This window comes from Procambarus clarkii, chromosome 5 (assembly GCF_040958095.1).
Source record: "Procambarus clarkii isolate CNS0578487 chromosome 5, FALCON_Pclarkii_2.0, whole genome shotgun sequence".
NCBI lineage: Eukaryota > Metazoa > Arthropoda > Malacostraca > Decapoda > Cambaridae > Procambarus > Procambarus clarkii.
The window spans coordinates 3985176-4005162 of NC_091154.1; the positions used below are offsets into that span (position 1 = coordinate 3985176).

Below are 19987 nucleotides of genomic sequence, written 5' to 3' on the forward strand. Positions count from 1 at the left end.
AATCGTTATCTTCCGGGATGTCAAAAGTCTGAGTATTCCAATGTTTTTTTTTCTTTAGCCACAGCAACTTTCAGTGGCTGATAAATCATAAATCCTTTCTTCGTCATATTAAGGGTCTCGTAGCGCAGTTGACTTTGGACTCAACTCGCAATCGGGAATCCCAGGTTCACTTCCCTGGGTGGGCAGGAATAGTTGGCCATGTTTTCTTTCACCTAATGCGTCTGTGCACCTAGGAGTAAACAAGTACCTGGGTGTTAGGAACTGTTATGAGGCTGCACCCAGGGGGAGGATCAGTAGTTCGTTTTTTTATGACCTTGACATAAACCTAAAGTACAGTAAATATATACAGGCTTCCTGTCCCCCCCCCCCCGCCCAAAAAAACTAGTTATTGTTATTAATGTACCTCATAGTTATGGTAGGTATTGGTAGGTATTTTTGATAGCTGTGATGTGTGTCGCTATGCCCTGTATGCGTGGGCTCTGTATTTGTCAATATTAGTAATTTATCATCAGTTCTGGAACTGGTGTTCAGTCGTGAACAAATATAGTTCATGATTAAAAAACCAAGTTGTGTACCACCTTATACGATGGCTGTGTAACACCTTGTTGTGTTACACAGTTTATACCACCTTGTACGGTGGCTGTGTAACACCTTGTTGTGTTACACAGTTGTGTACCACCTTGTACGGTGGCTGTGTAACACCTTGTTGTGTTACACAGTTGTGTACCACCTTGTACGGTGGCTGTGTAACACCTTGTTGTGTTACACAGTTGTGTACCACCTTGTACGGTGGCTGTGATGATTGACTTACAACACAAGACTGCATATGTCATGCTTGAGGGCCTAGAGCATTTGTGTATACGTAACTAAAAAACATATTAGGCTGTATATTGTGCAATTTTATATATATATATATTTTTAAACTCTTGCTACTGAAGATGTGTAATGGGATGTGTTAAAGGTGACCTGAGAAGGCCTCAGGTATCTAGATTTTTTTGTTTTTCAAAATCATGTAAATAAATAAATAAATAAATAAATAAATAAATAAATAAATAAATGTTTATTTAGGTAAGGTACATACATAAAGAGATTTTACAAAGTTTGTTGGGTTAATAGATAGAGCTAGTACATACAATACCTAAAGCCACTATTACGCAAAGCGTTTCGGGCAGGAAAAACATTAATGACTAAAGCTTAAAACTAATGGGTAAAAAGAATATTACTTTTTAATATATCCTATTATATTAAAAAGTAGTATTGTATGTATTGTATACGAAGGTAAACTGACTCACACACCAAGTGTGTGGATCCAGTCAATGTTGTCATTTGCTGGCAGTGACACGTCATTCTAAATTTGAACACCAAAAATTGGCTCTTGTATGTTGACTAGACCACACACTAGAAGGTGAAGGGACGACGACGTTTCGGTTCGTCTTGGACCATTCTCAAGTCGATTGTGAGAATTTATCTTACTTTAGCCACGTTATTTTAACTCATCGCCCGCACTTGCCTCTCGTACATTCTTCAAAACCCCCACTCTCATTCGTCTGCGTCATTTCAACCCTTAGTGCAGACAGCTAAAAATATGGTCACTTTTAAATGAGTCGAGGTATAAAACTTGACTTTTTTTTTTACTTGTATATCTATACTTGTATATAATAGTGAATGCTGTTCTTAGTGTTTTGAGTAACTAAATTATCTTCATTCCAGATGAAGGAATGAGATTGCATCCACAAGCAACAAAACCCAACATGGCTGATGCAGTGACACAGCAACTAGACATGCCCTAGGACTGGTGTGTCAGCAACTAGACATGCCCCAGGACTGGTGTGTCAGCAACTAGACATGCCCTAGGACTGGTGTGTCAGCAACTAGACATGCCCCAGGACTGGTGTGTCAGCAACTAGACATGCCCCAGGACTGGTGTGTCAGCAACTAGACATGCCCCAGGACTGGTGTGTCAGCAACTAGACATGCCCTAGGACTGGTGTGTCAGCAACTAGACATGCCCCAGGACTGGTGTGTCAGCAACTAGACATGCCCCAGGACTGGTGTGTCAGCAACTAGACATGCTCTAGGACTGGTGTGTCAGCAACTAGACATGTTCTAGGACTGGTGTGTCAGCAACTAGACATGCCCTAGGACTGGTGTGTCAGCAACTAGACATGCCCCAGGACTGGTGTGTCAGCAACTAGACATGCTCTAGGACTGGTGTGTCAGCAACTAGACATGCCCCAGGACTAGTGTGTCAGCAACTAGACATGCCCCTAGGACTGGTGTGTCAGCAACTAGACATGCCCTAGGACTGGTGTGTCAGCAACTAGACATGCCCCTAGGACTGGTGTGTCAGCAACTAGACATGCCCCTAGGACTAGTGTGTGTCTTAAGAAATTTTCCTAATTTGAATCTCTCAGTGATTCTGGTCAACATCATCCGACATATGATTCAAATTAGCAAGATTATATAGTACACACCATTTTATGTGACCATTTTATTTTTTATTCTAGTACAATAAACATATTTTTGCGTGCAGGCCTAGAAGAAAACGCACCGGATTTTATTTTTAGTAATGTGACGAAAACTGCTGTCAAACATTAAGACGTGACACACATTTTACATGAGTATGAAGAATTTGTAATGGGGGAGTCATGGGGCCATTTTGTTAACACTTCATAGGGGACAGAATTATTTATATTAGTATTGTGCATGTCTGTTGCTGTGTTCATTAGAAGTACAGTACAATAATTATTCTCAGTTAATTTTATTAATATAAAAGACACGCAATGAAGTATTCTTCATAGCTACTACTGGCCGCTGTTGACACATTTTTGTTTTATTTTTTATGTATATATACGAGAGTTACATTCTTGTACAGCCACTATAGCACACAGCATTTCAGACACGTCCTTAATCCTTATATTCTCGAGAATACGACCATGCCAAATCGTTTAACAACCAGGTACCCATTTTACTGTTGGGTAAATAGAGGCTACAGTGAAGGATTGGCGCCCAGTAAATCCTCCCCGGCCAGGATACGAACCCAGGACAAAGCGCTCGCCAAACGCCAGGTGAGCGTGTTACCACTACGTCACGGGAACTGCTAAATAGCTATTTAGCAGTTCTATTAAACTGGTTTACACTTGCAGCCCATAACATAATGAAAGATTAACCCAGTACTCTCCTCCTCTCCTCTCAGCCTTGAGGGATTTTAGGACACGGGATAACCTGAAGATAACGAGAGTCTTGAAGGGAGCCAAAGGACATTGTTGACCAGACCACACACTAGAAGGTGAAGGGACGACGACGTTTCGGTCCGTCCTGGACCATTCTCAAGTCGACTGTGAGAATGAGAATGGTCCAGGACGGACCGAAACGTCCTCGAACCTTCACCTTGTAGTGTGTGGTCTGGTCAACATACTTTAGCCACGTTATTGTGACTCATCGTCTCAAAAGGACATTGGTTTCTTAATTCATGTTCTTATTCTGGCTGATCAAGTCTATTTCCTAGCTAAAAATGTCATGTTCTGTGCACTGAGAACCATTTCCAGGTGCCAGAAGCCACTGGTGCAGGTGATATAGCCTATAAAAAGGATTCATACCTGCGATATACCTCTGGATTATATGTAACTATGTAATCATTAATCTTTTTGTTACCTCTTAAGTGCTCATTAACTCGTCATTTTGAAATCAATTGATATCTGAAATATTACAATATTGTAATTACTTTTCCTCGTCTGTTTTAATTCTCTTTGATGCTTGCCAAATTCTCCAAATAGGTGGGATCAATAAATTATTATATTAAGCTCATGTATATGTGTAATTAAAAGGCTCCTAGACCTTGTATGTTGAGACTAGTACATTTTATATAATAATTAACAGGTCATAAGTAAGAGTCAAGTATTAAACCTTAATCTGTCTAATAAATAATATAAATTAACGATAAAAAATAAATAAATAAAAGAACACTTTTTCCCAAAAACGGTGGGTTTTCTGAGTGGAAGAGAACGTATGTCTGGAAGCTGACTTTAACCGCCCCAAGCTGCGCGCGCATTGAGCCGAGGTTATATAAACCTGGACGGAGACGGCGTGGCCCCTCTTCCAAGCCAGCAGCTGCTCTTACATAACACCACATTAACAAAACAAGAAAGTAAACAAGCAGGCAAAACAACACAGACCTCCACACCTTGTGATACAGTCCTATAATAATAATCATAGATACCACTTAAACCATTCTTAAACCTTAGGCTTATATAGTAAGTAATTATTATTTTAATTTTTTATTTATTTATATATACAAGAGTTCTTACATTCTTGTACAATTCGATTCAATTTCTTTACTATGCACCCCATACCCATCCCGTGGGTCGTGGTGTAAAGGATTACAGAGGCACATAATCGGTTTAGGAACTGAACCCTCTAGTTCGTTTAGCTAAGCAAATAATTTTTTTTACGCTAGTTACAAAATTATTAATGTTATATATACATGTACACTAGTACGCATAGCGTTTTGAGCAAGAAGGCACCAAGCCGGTAAGGCTATGTAGCACCATCAAATGTGCGAAATAATCAGAGGGCGCTAAATATCACCAAGGATGCCAATACGAGAACAGAAACGCATAAGGCGAACGATATCAGAAGACTGATTCACCGAGAATTCTATTGAGGGGAAAAGTGACCGCGGGGGATGGTTGGAAAGCAAGATACACGGTCGTCGTGGAAGTCAGGACATTCACCAAAGATATGCACGACTGTAAGAGGGACAATAAGGAGCAGAGTGGCGCTCCATTACGTGTCTGTGAGTTAAGTGCGTATGGCCAATACGCAGCCTTGCCAGAGCTGTTTCCCATCGCTGGTTACGGTGGAAAGCCCCTCTCTGCATCTAGCCCATTGACGCCGTGAGGGGGCTTGGTGGTCGGCTGCCAGAGTATGATGCTCCATAGGACAGTCCTCTGTCCTTTTGTTGCCTTATACTCCTGCTGTTGTCTTCTCCAATTATGCCGGATCGCTTTTCCCTTTCCTTATGTTTCGTTTTTCTCCCCCCCTCTCCTATCTACTTGTCGTTTCCTGCCGACCTTTTGCTAATTTTGGTTATTCTTTTGGACTTCTTCTATTTTGACGCCCGGGTGCTTGAGGAGGCATACTCTTGCACCCGTAGAACTGTAGTACCCAACGTCGAGAGCGAGGGGACCTTTTTATTGTCAATCCTCCTTTCGTCACTGAACCCGATCTCGACAGACTGACGGTTCTTAAGGTGGCGTTTGTGGGGCGTATACTCACGACGCACCCCTAGGGGGCCCCAGCATGATCGGCGATAGCTTCTTGTTGGGTGTCCTGCCTCTAATTGTGGCTCCATGGTGGGTGTGGGCCGGGGCACATTCGTGAATGAAAGTCTTACCTCTCGTTTTCATGTCGATAAATACCATTCCTCTTATGACTTCTCAGGCTCGTGGGGTGGGCAACCAAGCCCCCGAGTCGGACTGTGTTGGAAGACCGGGCTTTGTAGCCTCCGCTACATTGGACCCAGACCTAGCTCCTCCTTTTACCCTCCTGACTACTCCCCCCAGCTCTCCTCCCTCCTCTGTGGTTAGGTCGAGCCTCCAGCCCCCAGCGGTGACCCACCTCGTCCCCTGGCATGGCTCAGTCTCTCATTGTGACTACTGCACCTTTTAACCCCTCTCTCTCTCTGGGGGTATCAATGCTGTCCCCGCCACGGCCGCACTCGCACGATCCCTTCCCATACTAATACGTCCCAAGCCTTGTTTGGTCCTGCTTCATGGGCTAAATACTTTGATCTCCTCCCTCTGGATTCTACACCTGACGATTTCTCACTCCATTAACACCCTGTTGATTCGGTGGATGCCTCTGTTACTTTTAACCCCACCCGTTTAGTTACACGTGTCGTCGTTGCGCCTTCACCGGATGCATCTCCGCTTAGCTGCATTGTCCTGCATTGGAGAGACCCCCCTGTTCGGGTCTCCAAGAACACTCTGTTAAATACCAGTGTTGGCACTGTTCTCCTCCCGCACCACGTTACAACTGGTGTTAGGGACCTAAAAGACTGCCATGAGGATATGAAACATATCCTCGAAGCCCAAGGCCATCCTGTCCTCCAGGTGGACACGTTCACTCGACCCCCTCGTGGTCGTCGCCGTCAGCCCCTTCGAGTTGTGAAAATCACCTTTGATAGTAAGGCCCTTCCACCCTCTATAATTCTTGCTGGTGCCAGATGCTCCATTCAGGAGTACATTCCCTCTCCTAGACTTTGCAGTAAGTGCTGGAAGTTCGGGCACGGTGTCCTCAAATGCTCAAGTACTGTGTATCTGTGCTCCTTGTGTGGGGCCGATGATCACTCTAAATCTGATTGCACTTCTCCCCAGGCTCGCTGCCTCAATTGCGGTGAGGTGCACCCTACCTTCTCATGCTCGTGTATACATTACAAACTTGAGGAAGCCGTCCTCAACCTGAAACATCGGGATCGTCTGCCTTTTCTTGAAGCGACACGCCAGATTCGCCGTCTCACCCCTTTCGCTGGCATATAATAATAATAATAATAATAATAATTTATTTAGAAAAAGTACATACCTACGCTCGTGTGTCGCATTCTACCTCTCCTCGTCCTTCCCACCTTATTCAGTCTCAACCGTTTCCAGGTCTTGGACCGGACACGCCCACCACCTCCTCCCGTGTTCCTTTACGTTCTGTCCCGAAGGGGCTCTCCTGGTTCTCCATCTGAAGTTCCCCCCCTTCCTACCTAGTCTGCCATGTCTCCTGTGTCTTCTTTCCCTTCTTCCCATCCCTTTCCCCAGTCTCTTGGCCCTCCACGCTGCCTCTCTGTCCAGAGTGATGTCCATCACCCTCCCAGTAATCTCCATGTTGTTCACTCCCGTTCATCTTCTGTTGAGACAATTGAGTCTATCGCCCAGTACGTTGTTGCTGGAACACCTGTCTCTTTGAGTCAGAAACGTAAGCTTGGCTCCTCTCCTCCGTCCTCCCCAGCAGGTAAGAAGGCATTCGCTTTCTTCCTCGCCCCCTCCCTCTGACTCTCTCGTTCCGTCCCCTTCCATTTCAGTGGTCGGGCCCCCTGTCCCAGCTATGGAGGTTTCTTTAGCCCCTGATTCCCTCTCAGTTGCTGTCCTTGCTGAGCTACACTCCCCGGTTCCTGCTGTCCTTGACCTCCCCTCTCAGTTGTCTCCTCCTCCGGACCCTACTCTTCCGCCTCTGGTCTGTCCTCCCGCTCCCTTCACTCAATCGTTACTCAGTTTACCCATGCCCCATAATCCTGATTTTACTGATCTTGAGCTTACTTAATATACTGTGTTCTTCTTTACCTTTGTTTCTTCATTGTTCTCTGTTGCTGTCCTTTTTCTTTTTGATAATGTCTATTCTTCAGTGGGATATTCGTGGATTTTATGCCAACTTCCATGAACTCCAACTTCTGATTACACAGTTTACACCACTTTGTATTTGTCTCCAGGAACCAATGCTTGGTGCTCGTCCTGGTCACTTTCCTGGTTATTCCTTTCTTTCTTCCCCCCTCCCCCTAGCTTTTGCTGGGACCCATAACTCTACTGCTCTCTTGATTCATACTGATATTCCCTTCGTCCCCTTACTGTTTCCATCGCCTATCCATTGTTCTGCTGCCCGTGTTTTTGTGAACAAATGGGGTACAGTCTGTTTCACTTATCTTCCCCCCTAAATGTCACACTTTCCCTTCCTGATCTTAAGCACCTCCTGGACTCCTTGTCAGAGCCGGTGCTCCTGTTGGGTGATTTCAACTATCGACATATCCTCTGGGGTGATGTTTTGACAAACACCCGAGGCCGCCTTCTTGAACCGTTCGTTCTCTCTTCTTCCCTGTCTCTTCTGAATTCTGGTGAACCCACTCATGTGGACTCTCGAACTCGCACCCTTTCCTGTCTTGATCTTTCTCTCTGCTCGTCGTCTCTTTACTTAGATATCACGTGGCGGGTTCTTTATGACCTCCATAACAGTGATCATTTCCCCATCCTTGTTACCTTTTTCTCTTTCCACCCTCCCCTCTCGTTCCCTAGGTGGCAGTTTGCCAAAGCTGACTGGAACCTATTCACCCTCCGTGCTACTCTCTCTGACCTCTCCTCTCTGCCTCTTCCTTCTTCATGACACCATCTTCGATGCTGCCCTCCATTCTATCCCTCACTCTACCTCCCGGGGCACACGGAAGTGTGGGTTCCTAGTGGAATGCGGACTGTGCTCGGGCTGTCCGCTGTAAGCGTGCAGCCTGGAAGAAACACCGCCGCCGGCAGACGGCTGATTCTTTTATTTTGTTTCGGAAAGCAAGGGCGGTGGCCCGTAGGACCATCCGTACAGCTAAGCGTGAGAGTTGGATATCTTTCGTTTCCACCGTTACGTCCGATACTCCTCTACCGCAGATCTGGAAGTAGATCCGCAAGATTGCGGGCAAGTTCGTTCCAGATATTTCGCCGCTTCTTCACCTCCGTGAAGGACCGGCGGTCTTGAATATGGTCTTGTGGCGGACCCAGTGCAGGTTGTTGGTTATCTGGGGCTTTGACTCAAATATGGAATTATTTAATTATGAGAATTAATATAATCGAAGGACCACCCTCTTTTGAGAAAAGAGGGAAAACAAATGAAGGGATTATAAGGCTGACACTATACAGCCAGTGCCTATGGACGTAGAGGACATAGAGGACATCAACCTAGCAGTGCAATCTTTTCTTCAAAAAACTCTTAGCCTTTATAACACCCACTGTCCTATGCTTACAAAACAAGTCACAACCAAAAGGCTTAACAATCCCTGGCTTACAAAGGGAATACTTAAATCCATTAATAAAAAACATGACCTTGAAAAGAAATATAGGTTAGGAATTGTCTCCAAAGAATTCTCAAAGAATTACTCATTATTGCTATCTAAGATAATTAGACGAGCCAAAACTAAATACTATGAAGATAAATTTACCCAAATAAAGAGCAACATTAAACAAACTTGGAGCACAATTTCACAAATATTGGGATCAAAGAAGTCTTTAAATAACAAACCAACACTCCTGTCCAATAACGATGGTCAGCTTTCAGCCTCAGATTCTGCTATTGAGTTCAATAGGTTCTTCTCTTCCATTGGGTCATCCCTTGCAAATGATATTCCATCTTCCAGTACTGACATTAAGGACTATCTTACAGGTAACTATCCAGAGTCTCTGTACCTAAAGCCTATTAATTCCACTGACGTCAATGAGATAATCCTTTCCCTTAAAACCAAGTCTGGTGCCCTTGAGGAGATACCAACTTTAATTTACAAAAAAGCCTCCAGATCTTTAGCCCCTGCTATTGCTTTGCAGGAAGACTGACATGATGACATCATCATCATGTGTTTGTGGGGGTTGAGCTCTGGCTCTTTGGTCCCACCTCTCAACTGTCAAGTAATGCACAGGTTCCCGAGCCTACTGGGCTCTATCACATCTACACTTGAAACTGTGTATGGAGTCAGCCTCCACCACATCACTTCCTAATGCATTTGTCTACTATGACACTGAAAAAAATCTTTCTAAATTCTTTCTGTGGCAGCTTAGTTTAGTTTAAATCTATGAACTCTTGTTCTTGAAGTTCCAGGTCTCAGGAATTCTGCCCTATCAATTTTATCGATTTGTGTTACTATTTTGTGTATAGTGATCATATCGCCTCTTTTTCTTCTATCTTCTAGTTTTGACATATTTAATGCCTCTTACCTCTCCTCGTAGCTCTTTTCCTTCAGTTCTGGGAGCCACTTAGGGGCATGATTTTTTAACTTTTTTCAATTGTTGATGTGCTTTTTAAGATATTGGCACCATACAACGGCTGTATATTACAGCTTTGATCTTAAAGAAGCTTAATTGTCCACTGAGGTGACATGAATATAATCTTTAAAATAATATATATCTCTACAGTTTAAAAAAAATCCTATATTGTTCTGTTTTCATTATTAATTAAAAAAACATAATGAATCATTAAAAACATTGTATACCTAATCAAATTTAATGATAAAATAATGTTACAAAATAGTATAATAATATTAAAATATTTCATTCACCAGTTTTTTAAGGGAAGGGAACTATCAGGGGAAAGTGCCAAGTCATTATGACTACAGTATAGCACTCAAGAGGAGAACAGGATAAAGAGTTGGAATAGGCCGGGAGGAATATGAAAATAAATATAATATATATATATATATATAATATATATATTATATATATATATATATATATTATATATCTCAAAACATGCCTAGCCTAAGTAAGAAAAACTAATGCACTTCTAGTTCTTAAATACAAATTAAGCTACATATTTTATGTCAATAAAATATAGTCTCAATATGAATACATCTAAAACCATTTTCTGTTCCCTGCTTCAATGTTTAATACAATAGTTAATACAAACGAAAAAGAACAGAAGATAAAAATAAACCTGAATACCTCGTGCTGTGGAGTTTATCTTTTGGGGAGAAACGTATTTGTCACACAAAACAAATAGACCTTTAAGTCATCCAATTGACAAAGTGAAAGTAGGGCACTTTTGGGATGAAACTCACATTCTCCAAACTCTATTTTGCAATAATGATAAGTTAATATACTAATACTGTAGAAGCCTTATTATATTTCAACATCTTCTGAATGTTCTCTCACACTAAATGTTTACCCTATCAACCGAATGTACGATCATGTGCCTTTTCATATTTGATAGAAGACTGAATCTCTTTCTACACTCTGGACATTCATGAAGTTTATCATCCACATGCACGCCCATGTGATGAATTATATCACAACGATTCTTAAATATTTTGCAACACTTAGCACACTCAAAAGGCCTTTCATCTGTATTCACTACTCTGTGCCTTCTCACAGTTTGAAGCCGCCTGAATCTTATCCCACAGTCTGGACACTCATGAGGTTTATCACTAGGTTTATCACTAGCATGTACTCGCATGTGTTTGATCATATTTCCAAAGAAACTAAACCTCTTCCTACACCCTGGACACTTGTGAGGTTTCATCTTTATAATAGGTGGAGTTTGTGTGAAGGTTTTCTCCTCTGGCAGACTCCACGAGTGGTGATGTTGAGAGACGCGTCACGGTAGTGTCAATGTTGAGGGTTAGGCAAGGCTTGAGTGTTGTTTCTTAGAGTTAAGACTTTATGTGAGCACTTGGCGGTCAATGGTGGTGTTTCTTCTTTATGTTAGGTGCAGTTTGTGTGAAGGTTTTCCCTTAATGCTGCTGATTATGGAGCCACGATGGCAGCGGTGCTGGATGTGCTCTGGCGTTTCCTTGAAGGGTAAAATACAAAGCCGTGTGGCTACATTAGCGTCGCCTGACTCCACCACGCCGCCGCCGGACAGTCTTCCCGCACTAATAACCAGCCGGAAAACTTAAAAACTTCCCTGTGGCCCCGGGCGATAAGGCGCCAGGCGTCGCAACAATCCGGACAGTTGAAGAGGAACGCCTGACGGTGGTATCGAGAGCCAAGAGGGTAATGTCCAGTCAAGTGGTCCGGCGGAGGCGGCGTCCACACGGCGGCGGTGTTGTTGTGTTGATTTAAGGGATCCGCTGCGGGGACTGGCCAAGTCGTCGACTGCAGTTGCGGAAAACAACTTCGTTCACTGAGAATTTTATACATTCATACCCTCTCGTTCGTATATGCGCATGGTTTGTGTTCGCTGCTGTTCTCGTCTGAATAAATACTTGGCACTTGATTATATAATTCTCTAATTACAGCAGATTTAATATTTATGTAAGAATCTACCTCAGTGTCATAGTAAAATTTTACTCATAAATATAATCTCACCCTGTTATTTTTTTAATTTTAAATTTAATTATTATTTTTTATTTTGTTTGATTTAGTTATATACAAGAAGGTACATTGGGTTTGTGAGAATACATAGCATAGTATTTCCGTGTTTCAAGCACGGGTTGGACAAGTATATGAGTGGGATTGGGTGGTTATAGAATAGGAGCTGCCTCGTATGGGCCAATAGGCCTTCTGCAGTTACCTTTGTTCTTATGTTCTTATGTTCTTATGTATTTACAATCTTGTAAAGCCACTAGTACGCGCAGCGTTTCGGGCAGGTCCTTAATCTAACAGATTAAGTATCTTAATCTGTGTAAACATTCTATGCAAATTAAGGGACCTAGTCTATGGAACTCACTCCCTAGTGAATTGAAAAGCTGTCAAACTTTTGCCTCATTTAAAAGCAAAACCAAAAAGTACCTAATTTCATCTTCGTAGTTTCCTACACTGAGCTTTAAATTTGCTCTGTATCTAGTGTTACCCAATCTCCCAATTTTTATGTACTTAACCCAAACAACCTTATCATTGTGTTCATTGCTGTCTTCTTTTATGTGCTAGCCATATGCTGTATTGTGACTACCAATTTTTGTCAACTACCATTCAAGCTGTCATTGCAATCAATCTGAGCTACCTATGTGCTTTAATATACCTACAGTTTCCTCTCATCTTTTATTTTTTTTCTTGCTTGTAACTGTTATCATGTTTTATAAATTCTGCAAGTATTTACCTACTTAAATTTTTCTTAGACTAAGGACCTGCCCGAAACGCTGCGCGTACTAGTGGCTTTACAAGATTGTAATTACTATATTATGTATCCTCACAATCCCAATGTACCTTCTTGTATATATATAAATAAATAAATAGATAATTTTAAGTAGGTAAATTCTATCAGAATTAATAAAATGATAACAAATACATTGCAAGAAAAAAATGAGATGAGAGAGATTATAGTAAGTATATTAAAGCACATTGGTATATTAAGGCTCTGATTGATTACATTGACAGCTTGATTGGTAATTTAAACAAGATTAATAGACACCGTGCAGCAGATTGACAGCATATATAAGAAGACAGCAATGATCACAATGATAAAGATGTTCAGATTGGGTACATAAAGGTTGGGAGATTGTGTAGCAATAGATACAGTGTAATTTTAAAGCAAGAAGGTAAAAAACTATAAAGATGAAATTAGGTACTTTTTAGTATTGTTTGTGAATGACGTAAAAGTTGGACAGCTTTTCAATTCATTAGGGAGTGAGTTCCATAGACTGGGCAATTATATGCATAGAGTGTTTACACAGATTAAGTTTGACTCTGGGGATATCAAAGAGATATTTATTTCTGGTGTGGTGATAATGGGTCCTATTACATCTGTCCAGGGAGAGTTTCAGAGCAAGATTTGCATTTAAAATAAAAAAAAAATAAAATGTTTATTCAGGTAAGGTACATACATACAAGAGATTTTACATAAGTAATTTGATCGATATATAGATGGAGTTAGTACATACAATGCCTAAAGCCACTATTACGCAAAGCGTTTCGGACAGGAAAAACATAAATGACTAAAACTTAATACTAATTGAGTATAAAGAATAAAATGTGTTGAGAACAAATAAAAATAAAGATAAAAAGGGGGAAACATGGCTGAGAAAGCAGCACAAATACAATTAGGTCGACAAACAGCGTTGTTTAAGAAAACAGACATGGGTTGACAATAGGGGGGCAATTAAGGTAGGTTACAGGGAATTTATTAGGTAGTGCTTCGTTTTTATCTTAAACTGGTTGAGAGAGGTACAGTCTTTAACATGGTTGGGAAGGTCATTCCACATTCTGGATCCCTTGATTTGTAGAGCATTTCTAGTTTGATTAAGTCGTACTCTTGGAATATCAAAACTGAATTTATTTCTGGTGTGGTGCTCATGGGATCTGTTACAACCTTCAGTGAAGCTTTTGAGGTCAGGATTGGCATTACAGTTCAGCGTTTTATATGTGTATAATACACATGAGAGAATGTGCAGTGACTTAATATCTAACATATTCAGAGATTTGAGTAAGGGTACTGAGTGATGTCTGGGGCCAGAGTTGGATATTGTCCTAATAGCAGCTTTGTGTTGAGTAATTAGAGGACGTAAATGATTTTGGGTAGTAGAACTCCAAGCACAAATACCATAGTTGATATATGGATAGATGAGGGAGTAATAGAGCGTCACCAGGGCAGGGCGAGGTACATAGTATCTGATCTTAGAAAGAATGCCAACTGTTTTTGAAACCTTTTTTTGATATATTTAGAATGTGTCCCTGGAAATTCAGCTTGCGGTCAATGAGAACGCCAAGGAATTTGCCATCTATTTTGTTACAAATTTGGGTATTGTTTATCCTGAGATATATTTGATTTGAGGATTTATTGCCAAACAGAATATAGAAAGTTTTGTCAACGTTAAGGGTGAGTTCCTGCTAGCTACAGAAGCTGCTCTCTCTATTATATTGATGGTGGCCATGATGTTTCTATCATATTCCAGTCTGGGTCTTCTGTCATTTGGTAAGGGGTTATATATGACTACTACTATAATTTTTTGTCCTCCAATTACTATGGTACCTGTTATGTAGTCACTGAAATCTTCACAGCCCTGATCAACCATCTCTTCAAAACTCCAGGCTTTTCTTACCAGCAAAGATACACCACCTCCTCCTCTTCCGTCTCTGTCTTTCCTCACTACATAGTAGTCCTGTGGAAACACTGCATTTGTTATGGTTTTCGTTAGCTTTGTTTCTGTGAGTGCTATTATGTCTGGGTTTTCTTCTAGTGCCCATTCTTTGGGCATTAGAAGAAAACCCAGACATAATAGTGTGTGTGTGTGTGTGTGTAATTACCTAAGTGTAGTTACAGGATGAGAGATACGCTCGTGGTGTCCCGTCTTCCCAGCACTCTTTGTCATATAACACTTTGAAACTACTGACGGTCTTGGCCTCCACCACCTTCTCACTGCAACCCGTTCTCGCAAATTTAATAAGTCAATATTGACTTATTAAATATGTGCATAGGTGACATACTTAACATAATAGATACCCTTAAAAAGATTCATAGAAAACACCGACCTTACCTAACCTTGTTAGTATCTTAAGATAAGCATCTTATTGCTTCGTAATTACAATTATTACCTAACCTATAATAGGTATAGGTTAAGTAATAATTGTAATTACGAAGCAATAAGATGCTTATCTTAAGATACTAACAAGGTTAGGTAAGGTCGGTGTTTTCTATGAATCTTTTTAAGGGTATCTACTATGTTTAGTATATCACCTATGCACGTAGTTAATAAGTCAATATTGACTTTACGAATTTGCGAGAACGGGTTGCTCACTTAACTTGTTCCAACCGTCTACCACTCTATTTGCGAAGGTGAATTTTCTTATATTTCTTCGGCATCTGTGTTTAGCTAGTTTAAATCTATGACCTCTTGTTCTTGAAGTTCCTGGTCTCAGGAAGTCTTCCCTGTCGATTTTATCAATTCCTGTTATTATTTTGTACATAGTGATCATATCACCTCTTTTTCTTCTGTCTTCTAGTTTTGGCATATTTAATGCTTCTAACCTCTCCTCGTAGCTCTTGCCCTTCAGTTCTGGGAGCCACTTAGTAGCATGTCTTTGCACCTTTTCCAGTTTGTTGATGTGCTTCTTAAGATATGGGCACCACACAACAGCTGCATATTCTAGCTTTGGCCTAACAAAAGTCATGAACAATTTCCTTAGTATATCGCCATCCATGTATTTAAATGCAATTCTGAAGTTAGAAAGCATAGCATAGGCTCCTTGCACAATATTCTTTATGTGGTCCTCAGGTGATAGTTTTCTATCTAGAACCACTCCTAGATCTCTTTCTTTATCAGAATTCTTTAAAGATTTCTCACATAATATATAGGTTGTGTGGGGTCTATGTTCTCCTATTCCACATTCCATAACATGACATTTATTTACATTAAATTCCATTTGCCAAGTGGTGCTCCATATACTTATTTTGTCCAGGTCTTCTTGAAGGGCATGACAGTCATCTAAATTTCTTATCCTTCCTATTATCTTAGCATCATCAGCAAACATGTTCATATAATTCTGTATACCAACTGGTAGATCATTTATGTACACAATAAACATCACTGGTGCAAGAACTGAACCCTGTGGTACTCCACTTGTGACATTTCTCCATTCCGATACATTGCCTCTGATTACTGCCCTCATTTTTCTATCAGTCAGAAAATTTATCATCCATGTTAGAAGCTTACCTGTCACCCCTCCAATATTTTCCAGTTTCCAGAACAACCTCTTATGTGGAACTCTGTCGAAAGCCTTTTTTAGGTCCAGATAGATGCAGTCAACCCAACCATCTCTTTCCTGTAATATCTCTGTGGCTCGATCATAGAAACTGAGTAAATTCGATACACAGGATCTTCCAGATCGAAAACCATACTGTCTGTCTGATATTATATCATTTCTCTCCAGGTGTTCTACCCATTTAGTTTTGATTAGCTTTTCCAATACTTTCACTATTACACTTGTCAATGATACAGGTCTATAATTGAGGGGGTCTTCCCTGCTGCCACTTTTGTAGATTGGAACTATGTTAGCCTGTTTCCACACGTCTGCTACGATTCCTGTACACAGGAATGTGTGTGTGTGTGTGTGTGTGTGTACTCACCTAATTGTGCTTGTGGGGGTTGAGCTTTGGCTCTTTGGTCCCGCCGCTCAACTGTCAATCAACTGGCGTACAGATTCCTGAGCTTACTGGGATCTATCATATCTACATTTGAAACTGTGTGTATGACATCAGCCTCCACCATATCACTTCCTAGTGCATTCCATTTATTAACTACTCTGTCACTGAAAAAATTCTTTCTAACGTCTCTGTGGCTCATCTGGGTACTAAGTTTCTACCTGTGTCCCCTTATTCGTGTCCCACTTGTGCTGAAGAGTTTGTCTTTGTCCACCCTGTCAATTCCCCTGAGAATTTTGCAGGTGGTTATCATGTCTCCCCTTACTCTTCTGTTTTCCAGGGATGTGAGGTTCAGCTCCTTTAGCCTTTCCTCGATGTGTGTGTGTGTGTGTGATAAAGCTTAGCAGGGATACATACCAGTGATAATTAAGCCTCATGATTATATATACCTGTATAACCATTGATCTTTTAGTGACCACAGAGTGCTCATTTACTGATAATTTTGCTATCAAGTGATTTAAGGAACATTATAATACTGTAATCACTTCCTCATCTATGTTTTTAATTATATTGACTGTTTCCCCAATTCTTTAATAACTATTAATTATGACTATAACAACTCTGAGACACACAAAAGAATAATTATTGCATTAGTACCACATGACATGAATCTTATTTATGTGCTAATTACAAAAACCCTTTATAGTGGTTACAGTGAGTGGATGGTAACCTTGTATGTTACAGTGAGTGGATGGTAACCTTGTATGTTACAGTGAGTGGATGGTAACCTTGTATGTTACAGTGAGTGGATGGTAACCTTGTGTGTTACAGTGAGTGGATGGTAACCTTGTATGTTACAGTGAGTGGATGGTAACTTTGTATGTTACAGTGAGTGGATGGTAACCTTGTATGTTACAGTGAGTGGATGGTAACCTTGTATGTTACAGTGAGTGGATGGTAACCTTGTATGTTACAGTGAGTGGATGGTAACCTTGTATGTTACAGTGAGTGGATGGTAACCTTGTATGTTACAGTGAGTGGATGGTAACCTTGTATGTTACAGTGAGTGGATGGTAACCTTGTATGTTACAGTGAGTGGATGGTAACCTTGTATGTTACAGTGAGTGGATGGTAACCTTGTATGTTACAGTGAGTGGATGGTAACCTTGTATGTTACAGTGAGTGGATGGTAACCTTGTATGCTACAGTGAGTGGATGGTAACCTTGTGTGTCAAGACAATTGTAAAAACAAGTTCCATATAAAACTTAACAGGTCATAAAAGTAAAGTATTACTCCTTATTTTATTATAGATAACTTAAAGACAGATAATAAACAATAACTATAATTTACTGTACATTAATCATAACAGCTATAAATTATATTACCAATCAAAGCAATACAGGCTACTACTTTACCTGGTAAAACAGGCTCATAATGACCATACACACCAGTTAATGAATACTTAAACTTAGGATTATTCATAAACATTCAAAAATACTATTAATTTAAAATTAGAAATATATTTTAATTAAAAAATGTCAGATTTAGGCATTAATAAACAGATGAAAAAAATATTAGCAGTAATTAGGCTTAGGTTAACTTGAATGAAATACTCCATAGTGTTATAAAAATTCTGGAATCAGACTAATTGAATGGCAAGAATCTGGTTTAAAAAGTGCCAGGTTTTGGCTAATATAATACCTCGAGTCAGGCTAAAATAATTTTCATAATTCAGAATAAAATCAATGCCAATCAGGGTAACATTACTAAACTGCTTAAATTATGCGAGAAGGGAAGGTAACTACCAGGGGGAAGTGCGAAGCCATAACGACCATATAGCCAGAGTAATACAGTGCATAATTCTGGCTGGAACAAATACTAGTAAGGGGTCTTAAACGAAGTTATCACAAGTGAAGGCTGGCTCCAGGCCCGGCTTGGGAACCAGAAGAACTCCCTGATGTACATTCCACGTTTACAGAATAATGCTAATACTGTACAGTATAACTACTAAACTAAGGTAAGACTAATATAAATGTCTGACTGAAACATATACAGTACTGTATGTGTATGTGTGTGTGTGTGTGTGTGTGTGTGTGTGTGTGTGTGTGTGTGTGTGTGTGTGTGTGTGTGTGTGTGTGTGTGTGTGTGAAAATCACATATGTAATAACATGTGATGCTTCATACTCCTAAGATGACTGTATCTTTTCCCACACTCTGGACATTCATGAAGTGTATCATCAGTATGTCCTAACATGTGACGCTTCATACTACTAGGATGACGGAATCTCATCCCACACTCTAGACATTCATGAGGTTTATCATCCAAGTGCACTAACATGTGCTGAATTATACCATTACGATTCTTAAATGTTTTGTCACATTTGGTACACTTGAAAGGCCTTTCATCTGTATGCACTGCGCTGTGGGTCCTCATCATTCCAATAAGCCTGAATCTTTTCCCACACTCTGGACACTCATGAGGTTTACTATCAGAATGTATCAGCATGTGGGTCTTCATATATCCATGATGACGGAATCTTTTTCCACACTCTGGACACTCATGAGGTTTACTATCAGTATGTAATAACATGTGTCGCTTCATATGTCCACGAAGGCGGAATCTTTTCCCACACTCTGGACATTCATGAGGTTTATCATCTAAATGCACTCCCATGTGCAGCACTATACTTCCACGACATTTAAATGTTTTGCCACACTCGGCACACTCATGAGGTTTTCTATCAGTATGTACCAGCATGTGCCTCTTCATATATCCACGAAGACGGAATCTTTTCCCACACTCTGGACACTCATGAGGTTTTTCATTAGTATGTATTACCATGTGAGTCTTCATAGATCCAAGCTGACTGAATCTCTTTCCGCACTCTGGACACTCATGAGGTTTATCCTTAGTATGTACTAACATATGAAGTACTATACCTCCACGATGCTTAAATGTTTTGCCACACTCGGCACACTCGAAAGGCCTTTCATTAGTATGCACTATCATGTGCAGTATTATACCTCCACGATTCTTAAATGTTTTGCCACATTCAGCACACTTAAAAGGCCTTTCATCAGTATGCACTACTCTGTGCTCCCTCATATTTCCAATAAACCTGAATCTTTTCCCACACTCTGGACACTCATGAGGTTTTTCATTAGTATGTATTACCATGTGAGTCTTCACAGATCCAAGCCGACTGAACCTCTTCCCGCACTCTGGACACTGGTGAGTTTTCATCTTTATGATAGGTGAAGTTTGTGTGAAGGTTTGTAGAATAGGAGCTGCCTCGTATGGGCCAATAGGCCTTCTGCAGTTACCTTTGTTCTTATGTTCTTATGTTTGCTTCCCTGGATAACTCCACGAGTGGTGATGTTGGGAGACGCGTCACGGTAGTGTCAATGTTGAGGGTTAGGCAAGACTTGAGTGTTGTTTCTTAGAGTTAAGACTTGATGTGAGCACTT

The 19987-nt window shown here is 40.7% G+C and overlaps 1 protein-coding gene across 1 annotated transcript; it reads right to left on the reverse strand.

Moving 5' to 3' along the window:
- Window positions 1–18671: 18671 nt before the first annotated feature.
- Window positions 18672–19763, reverse strand: LOC123765091 (zinc finger protein 493-like). The gene has a single exon (XM_069305258.1). It carries the CDS (start codon window positions 19761–19763, stop codon window positions 18672–18674), a length of 1092 nt encoding a protein of 363 aa, XP_069161359.1.
- Window positions 19764–19987: the final 224 nt, after the last annotated feature.